The 24,334-nt window shown below is 35.5% G+C and overlaps 1 protein-coding gene across 2 annotated transcripts; it reads left to right on the top strand.

Moving 5' to 3' along the window:
• Positions 1 to 11,038: 11,038 nt before the first annotated feature.
• Positions 11,039 to 16,429, top strand: LOC111023024 (zinc finger protein 7). Of its 2 annotated transcripts, XM_022300364.2 has the most exons (4): positions 11,039 to 11,296; positions 11,577 to 11,621; positions 14,522 to 14,595; positions 15,502 to 16,429. In XM_022300364.2, exon 4 carries the CDS (start codon positions 15,609 to 15,611, stop codon positions 16,332 to 16,334), a length of 726 nt encoding a protein of 241 aa, XP_022156056.1. In that variant the 5' UTR covers positions 11,039 to 11,296; positions 11,577 to 11,621; positions 14,522 to 14,595; positions 15,502 to 15,608; the 3' UTR covers positions 16,335 to 16,429. The 2 variants fall into 2 exon arrangements, with proteins under 2 accessions (XP_022156056.1, XP_022156055.1); XM_022300363.2 differs by lacking the exon at positions 11,577 to 11,621.
• Positions 16,430 to 24,334: the final 7,905 nt, after the last annotated feature.

Raw genomic sequence — 24,334 nt, 5'->3', positions numbered from 1 at the left:
AATTTAGGGACTAAAATTATTATTTCAACAAAATAGAGAATTAAAATAAGAATTTTAAAATTGAGGACCCAAATGATCTATTATTCCTTGAAATTTTTCTATTTAATCTTTCTATTTTAGAAAATAGAGATGTTCAAGTAAATAGTGTATATCTTCAAATATTACAAAAAGTTTAATACCAGCGTAATACAATTCAAATCAAACTCAAATTCTAATGTAATATAAAACACAGTACGAAAAATTTTCATAAATTGGACGAATGGGTTGTAACGAGGTAGTATTTGACCAAAATATCGTGGCTTCAAATCCTCACCCAATATATTATACTAAAAAATGAAGGTAGTAATTGTAATTTTACATTTAATTAAATACATGAAAATAAATCATCATTTTTAGAATTAAATCTCATTTTGATGTGTCATGAGTCTCAAGTTTTGTGATTATTCTATTTTTATTTTATTCTTTTTGGGTCTTTTAACTTTTAAAATAGCTATTTTAATCATGGAATGTTTTCTAAAAAATATAATTATTTTGGATCTCATGTGGGATTCGAATTTATGATTTCTTGGTCAGAGAAAGGTTTAAATTACCATTAAGTTAAGTTCATGGTGACCACTATTAATCATTTAACAAATGAATAGCATAACTTAGAATTTGTCTATTAATGTTATGATTTAGGCAATATTAAAGCTACATAGATTTAGATAAGTATTGCATGTGAGTAAATATTAGGTGGTAATAATATTAATGACAAATTATATTTATATTTTATAAGATTTAAGGACTAATACCTATAAAAGAGATGGAATACTGCGATCACAGGATAAGTAAAAAATTTATCATTAAACACTAAGGTCCTTATCGTTTCTCTCCTCTCTTGTGATTACTAACTTGATTATCGGAGAATATTAGGTGGGACACCACATCAGTGTCGAAATTCATTGCTTCATGTTAAACTTGTCCTGTGATCCTCGATCGAAGAACACGTGGACTCTCTTAATTTCGACATCAACAAGTTATATTTAGTTGTATGTTCATTTTTCATGCAATCTTTCTATTGATTTTGAAGACCCAAAAAATGATTATTAAATAATTTCAACCATTTTTGGGGTTTGGTAAAATTGATTGTATATTAATTTAAAGGACTGTTAGGTTTGGTGCCCTTTAACTCGTGTATTTGTAATTCATGATCAAATTATTTATTCAATAAAGAGTTATCTTATTATTTCTTTGCATGACTCGTATTCCAATAAACTAAGATCCAAGGTCCTTTAATGTAACTGAAACAGTATATATTTGATATACAGTATATATTCGATATACAATATATATTCGATATACAAGTGAATAATGTTCCAGTAATAACCTAAATGGTCTATAGTACCCGGATAAAGTTGGGTACCTTATCTTGGTAACACTATAGATATGGCTCGCTTTGTAATAGTTACAAACAACTTTATCCAGGTCGTTCATGTAGAGACATGCAAGTGGGGGTATCCTATACAATGAATTTGTATAAGATCGGACTGCAAAATAATTAATCATTGGCTCTAATACCATTAGTCAATATATTGTTATCTCATAGGATGACCAGGTAATTCAATCTTAATCCTGAACAAGTTATGGACTCCTGTCTATAAGGGATCGTCCTTTGATTTGTATGGGTGAGAGTGGTCCAGGTTGCCGACTCAATAATCCTACCATTTTGGGGACGAGACCGAGTAGGGAGCTTGGAACATAACTATGCAAGATGAAATTCACTTCTTCCCGACTTTAAGGAAGTATATGAGTGTCCCCTTACATGCTGACTCTAGGACTTGAACAAAGGGTCTCACCCTCACATTGGCTCGAGAGGGACTTCCGGTTATTGGTCGAACTATAACCGGGTTGTTCATTAAAGGAGCAGTGGTATTTAATGAGGAAGATGTAATTCAGGGATAAAACGGTAGTTTTACCCAGCTCGAGTTACGAGCAATCGTGAAGGATTGACTTGTCATTAATGGTCGTACATCCGTCGACACGAAAATATTCTACAGTAAGAAGAGTGCAGCTGCGGGTTTTTAGTAGAGTGACCCGCAGTTAACAAATGTTGATTAACTCGGTTAATGAGTTTGACTGATTAAATCTCGTATCGTTGGAGCTTCTGATATGTAGGTCCATTAGGTCCCCTTGCTAGCTCACAACGGGTAAAACGAGAATCAAGATTTGGAGAGAATTTGAAATGTTCAAATTATATATCAGGGAATGTATATAATGTATATTATGATACACATTATATATATAGTTTATTTTTTAATAAAGATTCAATAATCAAACTATATGTCATGAGAGAAATATTTGAATAACAGTCAAATAAATTAATATGAATTGGATTCATATTGAACTATAGGTTATACAAGATATATGAATTTGAATATGATTCAAATATATAGTTTTAAAAAATATGTGAGATTTAATTAAAAGCTAAATAATTAATTGTTAATTATTTATTTAATTAATATTTGACTTTAAATTAATTAATTATAATTAGATTAATAATTAATAATTAATTTAATTAATTATTAATTAGATTAATTATTATTAATTTAATTAATTAATTTGTTTATTATTAATTAAATAAAAGGAAGAATATATCATTATGGTCCTGGGATTTCCTCTAGAGATAAAGATATCGTGATGATCTTAAGATTTTCCCTCCCTATAAATATAACGCTGAACCTTAAAAGAAAGAAAAATGCTAAAAAAGATCTTTCAACTCTCTTACCCTCTCAATCCCTTACAATTGGATCTACAATCTGGATTCTCGACCGAGAGATATAACGAGGAATATCAGGTGGTGCTGTCTCATTGGGATTACACGAAGAAGAGTCTTCAAACGTAAAATCCAACATCCTTACCTATTTTATATTTTTTTATGTTTTAAATTTCAAAAGAAATTCAAGAACTCGTTCTACTACTTCTGCTACGGGATTGACATCCCCTTCAAAGGCAAATTACAGTTTTTATCCTCTAGATTTCGATTAAAATTCTATTTGGTCACTAAATTTAAAAAACTAAATAGTCTTAAGAATTGATACCTGTTAGTACATCTAACAAAAAATGATGTGATAGTTAATTTGATGGGTGGACTGCTTACATGATTTTCTTAAAAATGAAGCGAGATTTTCTTTTAGAGTTTATATGGCATTCTTTTTTTCCTTTTTTTTTTTTAAAGTTTGAATGTTAGGTTTGAAGGAAGAAGTATGTGCCAATTACAGTTAAGTTAGTATATTTTCTCTCTTTTATCTCTCCTTGAAAAATCTATAAGCAACTTGAGCTTGAAAATATAGTTAGACCAACTCAAGAAGGATATGATCAGTGAGTTGAAGGGTAACCGGAAGAAAGCAAGCAAGCCAACCTCAAACGATGATGTGCCTAAATAGCTGCTCTTTAGTCAGGCCCTCCTCGATGTACCCATCCCCTAGAAGAGCTGCTTGCCGACCTTCGACAAATACGATGGCACGACTGATCCAGTCGATCATGCAGAGACCTTTGAGTCCATAATGGATTTCCATGTCTACAATGATGCAATGAAGTGCAGAGCCTTCTTGATCACTCTACAAGGGCCTGCCAGGAAATGGTTTAGGTTGCTTCCACCTTATTACATCTCGACTTGGAAGCAATTGTGAAAGACTTTCGTAGCTCAGTTTGTAGCCCACAAAGATGCAAAACATTCAAATACTTACATTTTCTCTATCCATCAGAAACCAAAGGAGCCTATCCGAGATTACATCAAGAGGTTTCTGGTCGATCAGATTAAAGTGGAGAATTGTACTGACCTTCTTGCCCACACAACCTTGTGCAACGGAGTGACCCATGAGAAGCTAAGCTGGTCACTCGAAAAGAAGCTTGAACCACCCTGAAGGGCTGCCTTAATCGAGCTACCAAGTTCATCGAGGCTGAAGAGATCATGTTGTCCGAGGATGACAAATACTTCAAGCGTCATTCTCAATCAAGTCCAAGGAGAAATACAAAGAGAAGAAAGACAATAGGTCAAGCTCTTCACGCCGACCTGACTATGATGGTGAAGCGACCAACGCTCTGACAACTCGCAGAAATTCAATACATATACCCAGTTGAACGACCCCATTTTTTAATCTTAGCAAATATCCAAGACGCAAGACTAGACTTGTTGAAGGACCCAAAGCCGCTGCGTTAAGATACCAACCAGCGCGATAGATCAAAGTATTGTGGTTTTCACCGAGATCACAGACATTTTACCTCTGACTACTACGATTTGAAGCAACAGATTGAAGGTCTAATCCAACAAGGCTACTTCAAGAGGTATGTCTGGAGGAAGGATCGGAAGAGCAGCTCGAAAAAGACAAGTAGAAAGAAAGTGAAAATGAGGGAGAGATCCAGAACTCCTTCCAAGTGTGAGGATCGGCCTTCAATGATCAATACCATCCATGGAGGACCTAGCGGGGGCCAATCAGGCCACAAGCGCAAGGAGCTAGCATGAGAAGCTCAACACAAAATCTAATCAGCCCAAGCTAAACTAGAAGCCTGCCCATCACTTTTTTCAATGTCGACTTGCAAGGCATCCATTTACTGCACAACATGCATTTGTCATCGCTCGTCAAATCAACCATGTCATGGTTCGATGAGTCCTAATAGATGGTAGCACATCTGCTAATATTCTATCCCTCTTGACCAACACAGTACTCGGATGGGGCAGAGCTCAGTTGAAGAAAAGCCCAACTTCGCTAGTCAATTTTTCAGGAAAAAATGTTACTCTAGAAGGGTGTATTGAGCTCCCGATCACTCTCGATGAAGGAGACACTCGAGTAACTCAGGTGACTGGCTGAGTTTGTAATGATCAATGGTAGATTTGTGTATGACGCCAACTTTGGCAGACCAATTCTCCATGTTCTCAGGTCATCCCTTCAACATATCATCAAATCTGCTACAATTCTACTGTCTACAAGTTTCTTTTTATACTGAGCTACGAGCTCCCAGTCTAACTAGTTTATGAACACTGAACTCTCTATTAACTAATTTATTTTATGAATGATTCACTTGACCGAGCTATCATAAAAGGCTAAAAAAATAAGAAAACATGTTAAACTCCCAACTACTGACCTATATAGGTAAGTTCTCTAGCTTACTAACAACGGAAAATGTTGAGTTCTCAAAACCCAACCTCAAAGTTAATTAATAACGGTTAAAGGATCAACTCAAGTAAATCAATGAAATAAGTGAACTCAACAAGAAAAGACTAAGAAAATTTCAGGCCCCGACCTACAAACTCATAAGAAAAAATACAAACAGAACAAAGTGAAACGACTTATCCTAAGGCTGAGGAGAATTTTCCTAGGAGCTCGTCCCAATGATACCGACATCTTCTTATTCCTCAGAGTTGAGCTCAGCCACGTAGGATTCAATTACAGCGTCCAAGGCCCTCAATTTATCTGGAAGGGCAGCCCACTCCTCGACATAAGCTCTCTTTACTCCAAATAGGTCGATTTAAGGATGACTCCTCTTTAGCTCAACCAGGGAAAACCTGAACCCACTATCCATAAAGTCCTTCACAAAGGACAAGTAAGATGATGTTTGTTTGAAGGTAGCTTCCACACATGAGCCCTCAGTAAGCTTCTTCTTCAAGTCAGCCAGATCCTTACTTGCAACCTTCTCCCCTTGCATGGAAGTGTCGAGGTCATGCTTCAGTACATTCAAGCTGTCCTTTAGCTTGGTATAAGCTTTGGACATCCTGTCAAAGTCATGGAACTTCTCCATCACCTCTTTCATTGTGGCGTCGCAGCTCGCCATCTGCTTGGTCGTCTCGGGCAGGTTTCATCAGCAGCCTTTATCTTGGCCTTCACAATGATAAGCTCGTCCCCGTATGCCTTAGCATCAAGCATCACCGTTTTGCAGGACTCCTTCTCAGCACCCAGCAGCTTATCACGCCAATTGAGTTCTAGCTTGGTCTAACAATAGTCTGATAGACAATCATAAACACCTGCTAGAGGAAAACATATCAACTCAAGTCAACGTACTGTGACAAAAAAAAAAGGAAACCACTTACGTCGGCAGCCATGTCGATGGCTCTTTAAACAATAAATTTTTTAAATTAAAATTTAATTTAATATATAAATCTATTAACTATTAAATGGATTCTAAATAATTAGAAAGATAAAATATAAAAAAATTATTAATATTTAATAAATCAATATTTACAGCGACGGGCATCATGGCCAAGCTCTGCCTCTACACCAACCTAGCCAAGCCTTTTTGTGCAACCTCTTTTACAACTAACTTGATTCCCTCACTGACGTTCTTAGCTCAGAAGTGAAGTTTGTAATCTTGATAAGCCTCAATCTGAGCTCTTTTAGAGACCGACTCCACTTTCTCCAGTTTGATGGAGGCGACCTCCACCTTCCGGTCCTTTTTCTTCTTTTCCTTCTTTGGAGAAGAATTGGTTCCCGAGCTAAAAGGGATGTGAATCCCAAGCGAAAGCGGTAGAACGTATTCTTGAATTTTCCTTTGAAATTTGAAACACGGAGAAATAAAAAATAGGGGAAAAGCCTTTTACCTTTGAAGTTTTTCTTTTCCTCTCTAACACCAAAAGGACACCACTAGATCTTCCCTGCTATTCTCTGGACGTCAAGAACTCGGTTATGTGGGAACCTTATTTTGAAGAACACTGGAAATATTTTGGTGAGAGACGGAGCAATAAAAAATTGGGAACCCATAAATGCAATTTTTCTATGCATTTAATGATGGGGTGGTTAGAGCTACCCACTTCATCGCTTCCCTATTCTCTTGCAAGAAGGGTGGAGAGTAGGAAGTCATTAATTAGTTAAAAATAAACAAATAAATAAAATTAATTAATTAATTAAATTAAATTAATAATTAGTTTAATGAAATAATTAATATAATTAATTATTCAAAAAACTAATAATTAATTAATAACATATATTTAAATCAAATTTGAATATAATTCTTTTCGTCCCTATGGTTTTAATATATGCACATTAATTTTAACCTATAATTTTAATATGAATCCAATTCATATTAAATTTTAATTTGAATCTTATTCAAATAACTCTCTCATGATAATATAGTATAATTTTGAATCAAATTCAAAATTAACTTTATAATGTATTAATATATATTATATTAATTGTATCTCATACAATTATCTTTAATTCCCTTTGAACAATTCAAATTCTCTTTAAAACTAAATGTCCTTAACTATCGTTTACGAGCTAGAAAAGGGACCTAATGGACCTACAAATCAGAAGCTCAACGATACGAGATTAATTGATTAAATTCATTAACCATGTTAATCAACATTCCTTAATTGTTGGTCACTTCACTAAAGACCCACAGCTGCACTCTTCTCACTGTGGAAAATTCGGTGTCCGTGGATTTTTACCATTAACAATAAGTCAATCCTTCACAAGTGTTCATAACTTCAGTTGAGTCAAATTATCGTTTTACCCCTAAGTTACCTCTTTCACCTTAAATACTACTAAACCTCTAATAAACAATCTTTTTATGGTCCGACCATTAAACAAAGGTCCCTCTCGGGCTAGTGAGAGGGTGGTGCCCCTTGTTTAGGTCCCAGAGTCAGCATTTAAGGCAACACTTATCTACTTGCCCTATCAGGAAGGAGTGAATTCCATATTTCATAGTTATGTTCCCAACTCCCCACCCGGTCTTGTCCCCAAAATGGGAGGATTATTGAGTTGGCAACCCGGGCCACTCTCACCTATACAAATCAAAGGACGATCCATTATAGGCAGGAGTCCATAACTCACTCAGGATTAAAATCGAGTTACCTGGTTATCCTATGAAATATTAATCTAGTTAGTTTACGATGTTATAACTAAAGATTAATTATTTCGCGGTCTATTATTATACTAACATCTGAGGTTATGTATGTAACTTGATCAATATATAATAGATATAAAATATATATTTAATATACAATGTATATACATACAGTATATATTCGATATACAAGTGGATAATGTTCCAGTATTAACCTAAAGGGTCTATAATATATGGGTAAGGTTGGGCACCTTATCTTAGTAGCACTATGGATACGACAGACTTTGTAATTAATAGTTACAAATGACTTGATCTGGGTTGTTCGTGTGGAGACATGCAAGTGGGGGTATCCTATATAATGAGTTTGTATAAGACCAGACCGCGAAATGATTAATCTTTAGCTGTAACACCGTTAGCTAATAGATTAATATTTCAATAAGATGACCAGGTAACTCGATCTCAATCATGAGTGAGTTATTGACTCATTCCTGTTAGGACACGTCCTTTGATTTGTATGGGTGAGGGTGGCCTTAGTCGCTGACTCAACATTCCTACCATTTTGGGGACAAGATCGAATGGGGAGCTGGGAACATAACTTCACAAGATGGAATTCACTCCTCCCCGACTTTAGGAGAGTAGATGAATGTTCTCTTTAGTGTTAACTCCAGGACTTGAACAAGGGACCCCACCCTCCCACTAGCCTGAAAGGAACTTTTGGTTATTGGTCGGACCATAATCGAGTTGTTCATTAGAGGATCAGCAGTACTTAAGGTACAAGATGTAACATATGCGTAAAACGGTTATTTGACCTAGCTGTGGTTACGAACACTCGTGAAGGATTGACTTGCTGTTAATGGTCAATATCCATGGATGCAAAATACTCTACAGTGAGAAGAGTGAAACTGTGAGTCTTTAGTGGAGTGACCAACAGTTAACGAATGATGATTAATATGATTAATGAGTTTAATCAATTAATCTCGTATCGTTGGAGCTTCTGATCTGTAGGTCCATTAGGTCCTTCTACTAGCTCGTAAAATATACTTAAGAACATTTAGTATTGAAAAGAATTTAACTTGTTCAAATTTGTTAAAGAGAATTAAAGTTAATTGTATGAGATGCAATTAATATAGTGTACGTTCATGCATTATGATATAAAGTTAATTTTGAATTGGATTCAAAATCATGAGAGGGATGAATATTTGAATTTGATTTTAATATGGTTGATTAATTTAAGTTTAATTTAATTAAATATGATTTAATTAAATTAATTGATTATATTATTTTCGTTAAAATTAAATTAATAATTTTTTTATAACTAATTAAATTTGATTTAATTAATTGTTAAGTTAATTAAATTGTTTTAATTAAATTAATTATTTAATTTAGTTGTTAAATTAAATAAAAGAAAACAAAAAATCTCTCGCAATCCCCAACATAAATATTGGGAAGTGGGAAGGTGGTGAGTGCCGTACCATTCCTTCCTTTAAAAGGGAGGTTCTCTCCTTTTGGTTTTGGTTGGTGTTTTGAGTTTATAAAGTCTAAAATAAAGTCTCTCTCTCAATCTCCCTCCCAGTTTTAAGAAAGGTTTCCACAAACCGAGTTCTTAACATCTAGAGGATAGCGGGGAAGGCTTTTTGGTGGCATTGGTGTCTACATTGAATAAGTGTGTTCAAATGTATGTTTCACTACTTCATTTTAATAATGTTTTTGTCTTTTCTTTGTTGTATTTCTAAAACAAAATCGAAGTAAAAGCGTTCACGCGTTTCCGCTGCGAGATTTGATCCCTTCACTTTCCTCTCACACTCCCTCCACTGGAGGTAGTAGGGTCCATACAACATCCCTCATCCATTGGGAGGGAGCTGAGTTGGAGCTAAGTTCACATTATTAAAAAATTCTTGAGCAAAAGCTGGAACGGGAAGGCGCATGCCGAACTCAAACATTTTCAAGTAAAACTCGACGTGTCTAGCAAGTGGCTCCACCAACTTCTCACCTTGCAACAGGGTACCTCATGCCTATGCACGAATGAATGTCATACTTAGCCCTAATAAAGTCAATCCATCCCCTATCGAGCTTGGATGGATAGTCAGCACTCCTAAAGGTCTCTTCCTGGGAATGATTGTTGAATCTAAGCTAGAATAGCTCGACGACGAGCTACTGGAAGACCTACCATTCCTTGAGCTACTTCTATCGCTATCTACTCTAGACAAGCCTATTAAGGCCACTAAATAAAGGAAAAGCTAAAGGAAAGAAGATCGACTTTTAGGGGGAGTGCTTGATAGCTCAGCTCGGCTCAAGAGCAAATCTGATTAAAAGCATGAGAAATGAAACCTAAGTACCTTATACATAGGACCCAAAATTCGATCACCACCGTCCATATGGCATTCGAAGAGCGGCCTAAATAATCTCATCAATCGGCGGTTCGCTACTCAAATGCGTCGCCTTGTCAGGGCGACCTTCTACCTTCTATCAGAACAGTTGGATTCATATCTCAGCTTGGTGCACAACAGCTCGCAACCTTGATCCACTTCAAATCCTCTTCTTTGTCAAGTTGGAGCTTGGATCTATCTAAGAGGGAGCTAATGTGGGAGGAAAAATTAACACTGACACGTGGACTCAGTTTGGAGTAACTGAAAGTGGAACTCTAAATCTAAACCAACTAGACATACCTACCTGACCAACTACCAAGGTGAGGGGAGCAACATCACCCCGCCGACGTAAGGATTTCGACCTTAGACCCGACAACCGACTTGGGGGCCTGACAGCCATAATCGCTGGTTGGAGTGGTTCCAACAACCTTGTCACTCCGCCAGCCTATAAAAGAGACACTCCACATCATAATCTAGATCCAAGTACACAATTATACTATGAGAATGACTTACCATAGCTCGTGCTCACTCTAACTTGAGCATCAGATTGTTTATTCCTTTTGTAGGTCCCTCTTACTTAAAGGTCGCACCTTGATAGCTCATCTTGGTTGACTCGTGGTTGATTTGTGGTAGCTCGGTAGAACCCTACATCAACATCCATATTTATTAAACTAAAAAAAATAAAATAAAAGTCAAATACGAGTCTTAGTAGACAAAAAGTACCTCACCCTACCATTGACGACGAAAAAATGAAAAAATGAAAAAAATAAAGTTTTTATTCTCGAACATGTAACCTTTTGGGAGATATATAAGATATTTTTAGATAGAAAGTATTATGATCGGTAAGAAATTGGCAATGAAAATTTAAAATTGTTGTGAGTTGTGTGAGCTTGCACATTTATCCTTGGATGAGTCTCTCACCAGTGGAGTAAGAGTACCCACCACCATGACTTGAAAACAAACTGGGTCTCCCCAATGTCTCCTTGTCTGGGATTTTCTGTTTCCTTTTCAAATTTCTACACCACCACCATTCTCAAACCTCCACTTCCAACTCCCAATTTCATCTTCTCCTCAATCGCGCCCTAACTCTCATTCTTATGCTAACATGTGATATGGTACGCTACTTCTCTTTCCATTTCATTCTACCTTTTTGTTTTTGCTCTTTGATCCAGTTTTGCTTCATGGGTTTTTAGTTTATTGCGAAGATTTCATTTGGGTATCTTTTGTTGGGGACTTTCTGTCCTTTTCTGTACTCGAATTTGTGATTTCTCGGCTTTTCGTCTGCTTAATTAGGTCCCCTTTTCTTCCTTTCTGGTACTGTCCTTAAAAGGGTCTTCCAATTTTGCCAATAATTCTCTTTCGAAATGCTTAATAGTGAATTTTAACTCTGTTTAGAATTTCGGAGCAAGCTATGAAGTTGAAGAACAACGATGCAGAACTGTTTGTTTCTTCTTCTTCTTCGTCTCCTTTTTTTTTTTCTTGCGTGTTCCCTTGAGTGAATTGCTGATTTGATTATATTGAATTGGTTTCTGAATTTATCTTTTCTTTCTGAGTTTACCTTATACAGTATGCCTTTTTGTTAATTAATCTCATCTCTCTGGCTTTCCTAGTTTTGCGCACCTATTTATCCAAGAGTTTCTGTTTTAATGAGAATTCCTCTTTTCTGTTTGGAAGTGTTGAGAAGTAATTAAAACCACCATATTAGGTAATGGCTAATTAGAAAATGGAGAGGAGAGGGGTGTTTATGTTTACGTTAAGTTTTTAACTGATGCTATATTAGGTTTCCTTGGCTAGTTAATTCTAGAGAAGATTATTGATGCAATGGATTTTTTTTATCCTTTACTCGTGTAAAAACAAGTATCTAACAGAATAGAAGCTCATTTTATGTTGTTGAGAGAGATACATTTCCAGGGATAATTGAAGAGATCTCGGACTATCCCGACCTCCAATCTATCAACTACCGAAACTTACCTGAGCCTTTATGTAACTCCCATGGATTGGAATTTGTCCCTTTTTGTACTCTTAATTTCGTAATATCAATGAAATTGTTTATTCTTAAAAAACTACCAAAACTTACCTTATCTCTATTATAGTTGTGAAGTCACACTCTTAGTTACAGCAGACCCTGTACTCCTACTTATCAGATGTGTCTTTTTTTGATGATGAAAACCAAAATTTCATTAAGAAACGTTAAAGAAAAAACAAGAGCATACAAAAAAAGATCCCCACAAAAGGAGTCCTAAATCTACCAAAGGGAAAAGTTGAACCTAACACATTCCACACCTCTTCCCAAGACCTCTCAATGCCCAAACGCCCAGACAGATGCCCCTATCTGTCTTACAACTATATGCTTTCACTACCGGGGGCCTATCAGTATCCTAATCTCTGCCTTTGCTGTGGTTTTCTTAATCAACTGCAGCTTTACTTATTCTTGCTGGTTGGTGCCTTTTGATTCAGTGGTTTCAAATTCTATGGTCCCATCCTAGAAATCTCGAGAGTTTTTGCAAACTCTATCTTGTGGCTATCCTTTTGGGGAGAAAGAAAGGCTCTGGTCATTTAGTTGAATGCCTTCAAGACTATACTGTCCCTTGGCTAAGAAATAGACGAACTTTTAAGGCTCCGATGGAATATGTACAAATATATAATATATATTATGAGAAATGGAGCTTTCATTTAGAGAGATGAAAGAATATACAAGGGCCTACAAAAAAAACTTGTGAAATTTTTAAAAAGCACTTTTAGTCATCTAAATTCACTTACAATGTTATACTAAGTACACTAAATTAATAATTTTTCCATTTTTTTTATTAGAAAAAGTGTTTTTCAAAAGTCATCCTAAAAATATTGTAATTCTTCTATAGAAATAAGTGCTTCTTTTCTAAGAAGTCATCCCAAATGTACACTTGTTGGGTTTCCAATCCCATCCTTTTGGAGTTCTCTTTATAATGATTTTGCTACTTTTTCCCCCTCTTTGATATTGATGAATTGGACTGGTTATGGTTCTTGGAGTATATCTTCTCTTCTTTTGTTTTTGCTCTTCGATTGAAAAGCTTGCTCTTGTAGGAGGATCTCATCGAATGAAAACGATGCTCTTGAGATACAAGACTGTAGATGTTTATGAGGACCAGTCAGGTCACCAAAAATGGGATTAGTTCAAGGAAATATTGGTTGAGAAAATATCATTGAAACTAAAATCTGAAAGATTTGAACTACTTTCATGATTTCACCTCTATCCCCAAATGGCCATTCAATTTTTTCTCTCTTTTCCAATTTTGTTTTTCTTATCTTGAAAGTTTAACAGGATGGTGGAAAGGTGAGACCGGGCTAATATCACACAGTTTAACGATTTAACAATAAAAGTTAGATAAGGAGAGGCTTCTATTTATCCTCTAATTGTCTTTGAGTAGTTATTTATTTGACAATGTGGAACTCTTATTAAGAAAAATGAAAGAATATAAAGGGGTATATTAGATGGCCATAGATTTTTTTAAGAAGGTTGAGTTGGACAGGAAAATAGTGTGCAACTTTCCTGCATGAGACGAAATGATCGTGTCTCACTTTGTGATTATATATATACACACATATATGTATATATATATATATATTTTTTGAATATTTGAAGTATAATTATTCTACAAAATTAGTATGTCATAATTAAGGTGTTTTGTTTATTGTCCCTGAAATATCTTACTGTATATCAGAAATCTTGCTTGGTTAAAGGTTATGCTACTGAATTTTAGAACAAATCTCTGGAACATTAAGATAGAGCTCCATGTAGTTTTGTTGAAGTAACGATTTAGTTCATGAATTGTATATAATTTAGCCCCTCTACTTTAAAATTTTTGACAGTTTAGTCCCTATGGTTTAGAATTTGTAAAATTTAGTTCCTACCGTGTATAATCTTATCAAGATTTAATGGGTTTCTGATCTATGTAGATTGAACATTGCGTTGGGTGTTTATAAACTATATGGGCCGAATCATTATATAATAAAAATCGATATTTCACCTTGATGTAAATTTGCATGGTAGGGATTAAATTTTAACAAATTTTATGCTATAGGAACTAAATTATTACATACTAAAGTTTGATTAAAAATTTAAAATTACAAAAACCAAATTGTTACATACTTAAGTTTATGACTAAATTATTACTTCAATAAGAAGTGCTAGGACCAAAAGTGTTTTTTAACTTATATCTTTTAAATTTTCGAGCAGTAGTGTTAAATATTTAAAATTTCTCTTGAGATGATGTTAATTTTATGTCTGAAAATTTTCTGTTCCATAAGCTTTTCCTGTAAGATTATTGGATAAAGTCACTAACGTAGTACTTACATGGTAGGATGGGAGCATTTATCTTTGTATCAGCTTTTGTGCATCAATGAAGTTTTCCAATGCAAGGCATGTCTTGCTCTAGTAAGTTCCGAAACCCTAATAATGTTATCGATTAACATTTTTCATCGTAGGGTGTTACTGTATAATACTGTAGTTTGATGTAGGGTTATGGAGAGTTAGTAATTCTTTAAGATTTGTACTTGGCTTTCTCCCTAGGGCCTAGGCAAATTTGATGAATTCTCCTACTATTGATACATTATTTTCATTTTCTCATAAATTTGTGTTGTAATATCATGATTTACATGCACACACGCTCACGTGCACGTTAAGACATACGTGAAAAAATATCAGTAATACTTGAGTACATACTTCTGTTGGACAAAAATAAATGAACAGCATGAGGATAGATCCCATGTAATATAGATTAAATTATGAGCTTGTCTCTTGAAATTTTAAAGTTTGTATTAATTTACTCCATATACTTTCAAAATTTTCTAATAGGTTGCTGAACTTTCAAGGTCGTATATTTTTAGTCCCTTTACCTTTACTTAAAAATATTCTAATAGGTCTCTATGCTGTCAATTTTTTTTGTTTACACATGCATCTCTAAACATTGAAATGTGATGGAAATCAACCTACCGCTTTATTCATAAATTATATAATCACTATTCACTATGCCATGGAAGTGTTAGATGGTTGAAATTAACAATAAGTACCCTATAGACACAATAAAAAGTACACGAATTAAATAGACACCATCTAAAAATTCCAGGATCAAACTTGTAATTGAATTAACATGTCTACTAATTACGTGGCTGAATGTTAATGGAGTATATAATATGGTAAAAGTGGATTTTTTCCTGATATACATAATCATATGCTGGCAGAGTTGTGATTTATCCTGTAAATGGTAATTCTCACGAGTTGCAAAATAAAAGAAAAAAATCTCTCAAGTTGCATTAGACTAAGTTTCCATTGTTCATGCAGGTCGAAAGCATCACCAGTGACAGTCGACGTCGATTCAATCGTCTGTGTTTCTTACAGTTACTGTAAAGGAAGCATTCGACTGTGTAGGTCTAAGTTCTATTTCCGATATGCAATCACCAAAGTTTAATTTAGAATGTGAAAATGATTCAGAAGTCAGTACCGAAGCTGCTTCTAACACGGTTGTTGTAGAAACAACCCCAAAGCCCTCCAAGGACAGCAGTATCACTTCTTGCCTCACAAACTTGATTAAAGCTAATCCCGATCTCGGTCCGGTTTCCCTCGACTTGACTCTTCATTTTAACTCAAATGACATTGATGCAAAAGGAATTGGAGATACTAGTAGTGAAGCAGTTGGCCATGTTTCTGGCCCCACAAACCCAAGGGTGTTCCCTTGCAACTACTGTAGGCGTAAATTCTTTAGTTCACAGGCGCTTGGTGGCCACCAGAATGCTCATAAAAGGGAGAGGACAATGGCAAAGCGAGCTATGCGGATGGGTATGTTCTCAAACAGATTTACTAGCTTGGCTTCACTGCCACTCCACGGTTCGGCATATCAGTCACTCGGGATCGAAGCTCATGCTGCACTGCACCATAAACTCATGCCTGCTAGAAACAAAGCAGTGTTTGATCAAGGCTACGTAGGAACACCATTCTTTATGGAAGACGATGATGTTGCTCCATTTTGGCCCGGGAGTTTCCGACGAGTAAATGAGGGGTTTGTTGGTTCTATGCCAAGTGAAGTATCTCAAGTTCCAAGTCCAAACTCTGGTAGGAGCATGCCGCCCCCGAAAACAAGTACTTCCTCTTCACCTGATCTTACTTTAAGACTCTAAGCCTTTTCTGTTCTGTTTTTCTGTTCTACATATTGCTAATTGTTACATATTGATGACTGCAAGCTTTTTCTTAAGTCATAATTCTTCTGTGTTTATTCTCATCCTTACTAACATCATAGTCCTGTCAAACGATATGGAGATTCACACAACTTATAAGAATGGATTAATATTAAGGGAATATAGGGTAGATTGGTTACAAGCTTTGGATTCAAGTTTCCAGATTGATGAGTTTATAATCTCTGGTCAGAATTCTAATCTTGTTATTTTGTCAAGATTTTAATAAATTTAGGTTATATTTTTATGGGTAAATTAAAAAAAAAAAGTACCATTGAAGTTTGCTCTTTGTTTAAATTATACTCCTATCTTTCAAAAGTTTCAATACTACACCTTGAACTTCATAAACATTTCAAAAATACCATCTTGAACAAATATCTATTAATATTTCAAATCGAAACTTGATGTAGTATAGTGTTGATTAATGTGACAATTAATGTGAAAACTTGATTGGCTATCCAATTTTGTCCTAAAAGTTTTCCTCCTCTATAGTTTGCTTTTTCATTGTTTACCAAATATTGTCCCAATCCTGCTTTTAAAAACGATAGAGCTTATTCCATATTTCCTCTTTTTTTAGACTTAATCAAAGCAAGTTTCTACATAAGTCGTCACGTTATTCCAAATTTTGTCATGTCAACTTTTCATTCAAAATATTAATTGATTGTTGGCTTAAAATAGTATTTTTGAAACGTTTATGAAAGATTAGTGGCCATATTGAAACTTTTGATTGGTTATGGGTATTTTTGAAACAAATGGAGGTTTCAACGGTATTTATTGTAATTTAGCTTTTTTTTTTAGCCCACATTGTTAAGGCCGTTAATAAAATGCAATGTGGTTTGTTCGTTAATGTATCTAGTTGTCTATCACATCATGTCGAATTTTTTGGATGGTATTAAGGTATATTATTCTTATTATTATTATTTTAGATCGGTAAATTCACCACCTGAGCTACGACAACATTAATTTTTTTATTATATCTTTATAACATTTTAAATAATGTCGGAATCGTCAAAGGGAGCATAGCTCAACGGTAATTGACGTAGATCACTAAAAAGAATAATTTTAGAATTCCCTTCGATGGAGCCATGCCAAATTACAGATAAGCTATCAACTAATTAAAAATTTAGGCATCCGATAACTATTTTGTTTTTTATTTAATTTTATTTAATTAAACTTAAAAATATTGTTTTCACCCATATATTTCCGTTATTTACTTTTCAAAAACTCAAGAAAGTTGCTTTAAAAAATATATTTAGTTTTTGATTTATCTCAAACTTCAAATACTTTTTAAGAAAGGTAAATAAATACAAAATAAAGCTGAAAGAGACAATTTTTAAAAATAGCTGAAAACAAAATTGTTATCTATAATTTTTGGGCTAAAAACTTGGTAAGACAAGAAACTTTTGGGCAAAATCTTGGCATGATTGAAAAATTGCATCCTTAGAAAAAATATTTTTTTTTTCAAAATAAAACATATTTGGCTTAGATTTGTTCTCAAAATCTTTGCAAGATTACAATCTTTATATGTAAGGTAATAATTGTATATCTTGACCATTATATTCTTAACATAGAAGTCTATCTATTCCCATTTCTTTTATAATGCATTTTGAATTTATCTTTAAAATTCTAATGAAATTTCAAAAAAATATGCTTGAAGTTTTTTTGGTATGTTTTTCACCTTCATTCCAAACATATTTTAATTTCAATAAAAATTCAAAAATGAAAACAAGTTTTAAAAGGCTTTTTTAGTTCTCAAAATTTGACACTTACAATTTGAAATTTTTTTAAAGAGACATCAAAGCAATTAGTGTTTCCAAACTTAAATTTTAATGCAAAATAACAAAAAACGGTTATTAAAAAAAATGTCTTTTCGTTTCTTTTTTTTCAAAAAAAAAAAAAAGTTTCCTTGCAGATTCAATTTCCCATAAAAACTAAAAAGTAAAATTTTCAAATAAAAATGTTGATGACAGAGGATGTAAGTGTAATTCGGTTAGTAAGTCAAAGCGAGCCTAGCTCAGCACTGTAATTGACATATATCTTCAATCAAGAGGTTATGAGTTCGATCTCGTAATCTTTTCCATTAACAGTCAGATGCAGGAACTGAACACATTGTGAGCCAAATGGTCTTGATTCAAGTTGTCCAAGCTACATTGGGTGAGCATTGTTGGGATTGGTGGAGCCAAAACGATGTCGGAACGAGTTAAGGATGTGTTGGGATCAAGCTGGGACGCGTCGGGACGATCGAGGGCATGGAAACAAGTGGAGAGCTATACTGCATAGGTGATCATTTGGCTACGGGCATGGCACCGCGGCACTACAACGAAATTGAAAAAAAAAAGTAAAACATCTCAACGCTCCGAACATGGAGGCGGTAATTGAAGAAGCACGTAGGAGCGTGTTTTTAGGGTTTGACGCTTTGGGGTCGTAGCATTGAGATGCTACAATGTTTTTCTGTATAAAAGCAACAATTCGCTTTTATTTTAGGGTAGTCGTCAGGGTAAATTTGTGCAGCCGATTTTGTTAGGGTTTTGGCAGCATATTTATGGCAGCGGCTCGGGATTGTTGGCAGCAGAGGGAGATCAAGATCGTCTTATTCGGGTATTGTATCTTGATCATATTTGTGAGTGCTTTCATTCCTGTACCTAAGTATAGTGTTTATAATACTTAGAAGCTGAGGCTTTTGTTGGGACCTCTAGGGTATATTTTTGGAGAGAGTTATTATATCCAATCCTTGACTATATTAGTGAATTACCCACATCTGAGTGGAAGACTGGACGTAGCCTTTAATGGTGAACCAGTATAATTTGTTGTGTTGTTTTCTTGTGCTGTACAATTTTCTTCTTTAATTGTATATTGTGGTTGTATTTGGATATTTCTTTGTGGTAGAGAAAATTATACAGGGACATTAATTTCCAACAAGTGGTATAAGAGTTGTAGGGTTGCAGCATCATGGGAGACAGATATCAAGCACACCATTACTATGAAGGGGTTCTGAAGTTCAGTGGAGAGAATTTCGGTTTTTGGAAGATGCAGGTATGCAATCTCGTGGCGAAATAAATGACTGCGAAAGCATTGTTGTAGTCTTTGCAAGCCAGGTATGGAAAACTTTATGCCGATACAAAAATATTCTCTGGGTGAAGTATTTCAACATCCACATGGAGGAGGAAACTTTGATGAATTCCCACATTGGTGTTGCGAGATGTCAATATATTCCTAACTTCAGATTTAATTTGTTATCTGTAGGGAAGCCAGATGATGATGGCTACAGCAGTGAGTTTGTTTGGGGTTGCTGGAAGCTCAAGAGGAAATCTGGGGTAGTGGTGATAGGTCACAAGAGATCTTCTGTTTATGTGTCTGAGTTTGCGGTTTCCAAGGGATCTGAGAGACAGAGAATGCACAGGGCTATAGATGGTTCAGGGCGAGATTTGAAAGAATCAGCAGAATTGTCAGTCAGGATAGATCAGGAGAATCTACCATCAGTTCAAGTACAACACTTGGAAAGTAGAAGAAAGGGAAAGGGGAACAACTCAGTGAGGTGTTTAGTAGACTGTCGGGATAATACCCTGGTTGTCAGACGGATGAGCGAGCTAATGAAGTCGCATAGGCGAGAGAGTGCATCAAGGAGGAAGACTACAATTGGTATTGAAGTTAAGGGTAATGTCTCTAGTGTAGCAACAAACTGGGTGGGAGTGCCAAGTCATCAGGGGAATCTTTCTTCAGAGGTTGTTGGGTTCGATTGAGAAAGGAAGCAATGGGGACCACTTAGATAGAGTAGGAGCACGTGGATGCGTCTCTAACGTCTGGGAGACAAGACTATATAGGATTCCTCAGTCTCGGGGTAATCACAGACAGAGCTTAGGTAGGACCGAGTAGTGTGGATTAGTTCATTGATAGAGCAGTCAGAACTGTGCCTTAACAGTGGGTGTCAAGATGATGGAACACTGTTGATGCAGTGGAAGGTAGAGAGTTGTCTCTTTATCTCCAAGTGGGGAATTGTTGAGATTGGTGAAGTCAAAACGACATCGGAATGAGCTAGGGATGTTTCGGGATCGAGCCGAGACAAGTTGGGACGATCGAAGGCATGAAAACAAGTGGAGAGCTGCTGTATAGGCCATTTGGCCTCGGGCATGGTGCTGTGTCGCTAGCTACAACAAAATTGAAAAAAGAAAATCGTGTTGAGACACTGCTTAGAACGTCCCAATGCTCTGAACATGGAGGTGGTAATTGAAGAAGCGCGTGGAAGCGTGTTTTTGGGGTTTTATGCTTTGGGGTCGTAGCGTTGAGACGCTACGACGTTTTTCTGTATAAAAGCAAGTTCGCTTTTATTTTAGGGCAGCCGTCGAGGTTAATTTGTGCAGCCGGTTTTGTTAGGGTTTTGGCAGCATATTTGTGGTAGCAACTCGGGATTTTTGGCTACAGCGCTAGGAACAGCACCGCAGCGCTACAAATTGAAAAAAAAGTAGAGTGTTGAGACACTGCTTAGAGCGTTTCAACGCTATGAAAATGGAGTCGTAATTGAAGAAGCGCGTAGGAGCGTGTTTTTGGGGTTTGACATTTTGGGGTTGTAGCATCTCGATGTTACGACATTTTTCTCTATAAAATCAATAGTTCGCTTTTATTTTAGGGTAGCTATCGGCGTTAATTTGTGCAGCTGATTTTGTTAGGGTTTTGGAAGCATATTTGTGGCAGTGGCTCGGGATTGTTGGCAGCAGATTAGGGAGATCAAAATCGTCTTATTCGGGTATTGTATCTTGATCATATTTGTGAGTGTTTTTGTTCCTATACCTAAATATAGTGTTTATAATACTTAGAAACTAGGGAACTTTTGTTGGGACCTCTAGGGGATATTTTTTGTGAGAGTTATTGTATCCAATCCTTGACTATATTAGTGAATTACCCACATATGAGTGGAAAACTTTACGTAACCCTTAGTGGTGAACTAGTATAATTTTCTGCATCATTTTCTCGTTCTTTACAGGTTTCTTCCTTATTTGCATATTGTGGTTGTGTTTGGATATTTATGTAGAAGGATAAAGTATATAGGGACATTAATTTCCTAATAGGGTGAGCATTTGGTTGAGAAGCCCTTTTCCATCCAGACATGGTTTAACTTATACAATTTTGAAAGGACAGAGAAAAGCGCAAGATGACTTCATTTGTATTTCAGGCGATTGCCCCAAGTTAAATGGTAATCAAATTTATTACACATCTAATGATTTTCTTACTTAAACTGACATTAGTGATTGCAATTTTGATGTCTGCAACATAAAAGATAGAAGTAGTTGAGCCTATCATTATCTTGTCTTACATTTCAAGTCCCTGCTTATCTCAATGATGTAACGAAAAAAACGAAGAGACTAACAAAATGGAAACAATAGAGAAACTATACGAAGTAAGAACTTCTATTCATGGAATTAAGAAATGTTACAAGTATTTAAAAGAAAAACAATAACGAACCACCACTAACCACCCACTATTTAGGCCACTACTCTTCAAATTCTTAATAAACCAACCCCACAACTCCACTGAGTCACTAACTTATAAACTCTCCAACTTACACATCCACTCATCCACTACTCTTAGTTAACTATCAACCATGACATTTAATTATCAAACACAACTCTTAAAGTGTGAAAATACTAGGAAATAATTTAACACATGTTTGTACTCATTTTTAACACTCCTCCTTAATGCAAACGCACATGCAACAACATTAGTGAAAATTTACAATCAACAACTCTAGCACTTTTGATTGCTTCAATCTTGCTCCATAGGAGTAATCATTGTTTTTGTCTCCCCATTTGAAAACGATCATAGTAGTACTGAGTTGCTTCTCCCTTTTCAGTTTCTTGACGTGGCTGATGAGTAATACATCATTTTATTTCGCAAAGAACAAGATGTGAATTTGACATGTAACAATGTCTAAACACATCATCTCATAACAAAAAATATCAATCATTTATGATGATTCTGCAATAAATAAATACTTCAGTTTTATATGATCCGTTATCTCCCAAACTTGAGTGACATTAATCATTCTAACACCAATCAACTTTGCTAGGCCAAAATCACTAATAATGGCTTCAAAATCTTCATCAAGAAATACATTAGTAACCACAACACCTTGATAAGATTCTTTGGATTGCAACTTTCAAAACAATACTCTAAACCTTGAGTTGTATCCAATGACACAGACCTTCGAGTGTGCCAATCCAAGCCAAAGTCCCCAAGCTTAAGTTCTTGAGGATGGTAGACAACACTCAAGTTTTCAGGTTGGAAAACATCTTCTCCAATATTTTCCTTCCATGCAAATCCTTTCAACTGACCGAATGAAACTCTTCGATCAACTTTTCACCAGCAACATTTACAAAGACTCCGCACGTGTAGCATTTATAGTTACTCTTGCAGAAAAACAATAATCCGACCAAATAAACAAATGTTAACCGAGCTATAAGTCCAAATATATGACTAACCTTAAAATTGCTTAAACAACTTAAGTCTACACTATCTTTAGAACAAATAAATAGAATTTCTGCAACAATTTGACTTGTTTCCAAAAAAGCTCTTAGCATCAGCAAACTACGAGACTGAAACAAAATTCTCATTCAAATTTAGACCATGACAACCATCTTTACAAGGAACACCACCCAATTCACGATTTCTAATATTGACATGTCCACCTTGCCAAGAGAAAAAAGTGAATAAAAGACCTTTTACAGGAAAAGGGTCATATTGCCAAAGAAACCTTATAACTTGTGCATTCGACCTTTTTGGTCCAATGAATGTCCAAGCTAAAGGAGGATATGAATATTTCATCTCTTTCATAGATGATTATTCAAGATTTGGGTATCTTTACCTAATGCAACGTAAGTCTAAAGCTCTTGAAAAGTCTAAAAAATATAAAACTGAAGTTGAAAATTTATTAGGTAAAACATTAAAACATTTCGATCTGATCGTGGTGGAGAGTATATGAAATTGATATTCCAAGACTATATGATAGAATGTGGAATCACTTTCCAACTTACAGCACCAGGTACACCTTAGCAAAATGGTGTATCAGAGAGGAGAATAGAACCCTGTTATACATGGTTCGGTCAATCATGAGCTATGGTCAGTTGTCTAACTCGTTTTGGGGTTATGTAGTAAAGATTGCAGTTTATATCCTAAACAACGTTCCATTAAAAAGTGTCTTGGAAATACCTTTTGAGCTATGGAGAGGTTGTAAACCTAATTTAAGAGAGTTCAAAGTTTGGGGATGTCCAGCACATATGCTCACAACAAACCCAAAGAAATTGGAACCGCATTCAAAGGTATGCCTATTTGTAGGTTATTCCAAAGAAACGAGAGGTCGTTACTTCTTCGACCCCAAAGATAATAAAGTATTTGTATCAACAAATTCCACTTTCTTAGATGAAGATTATACCAGGGATCATAAACCAAAAAGTAAAATGGTTTAAATGAAGCTATCAGTAAAACAACAAGAGATGCTGACACTGCTAGTCCATCAACAAGGGTTGTTGACGGAGCCTGTACATTGGGTCAACATAATTCTTCTCGAGATCAGAGAAGACGTCGACATAGTGAGAGGGTGGTGAGTCAACCTGACCGTTACATGGGATTAACAGAATCCAAGTTGTCATACCGGATGACGGCGTTGAGGATCCATTGTCTTATAAATAGGCAATGAAGGATGTTGAAAAATATGAATTGGTCAAAGCTATGGATCTGAAATAGAGTCTATGTACTCTAATTCCGTCTAGGAGCTTATGGATTAACCTGATGGGGTAAAACCTGTAGGTTGTAAATGAATCTACAAGCAGAAGAAAGATGCCAACGGGAAGATACGGACCTTCAAGGCTAGACTCGGGCAAAGGGTTACACCCAATACGAGGAAGTTGATTATGAAGAAACTTTCTCCCCTGTTGTCATGTTGCAGTCTATCTGTA

The sequence above is a fragment of the Momordica charantia genome (assembly GCF_013281855.1).
Source record: "Momordica charantia cultivar OHB3-1 chromosome 9 unlocalized genomic scaffold, Mcharantia_2.0 BLBB01000009.1, whole genome shotgun sequence".
In the NCBI taxonomy this organism is placed as follows: Eukaryota; Viridiplantae; Streptophyta; class Magnoliopsida; order Cucurbitales; family Cucurbitaceae; genus Momordica; species Momordica charantia.
Note: the sequence above shows the minus strand (reverse complement) of the source record. Positions and strands in the feature narration are given on the sequence as shown.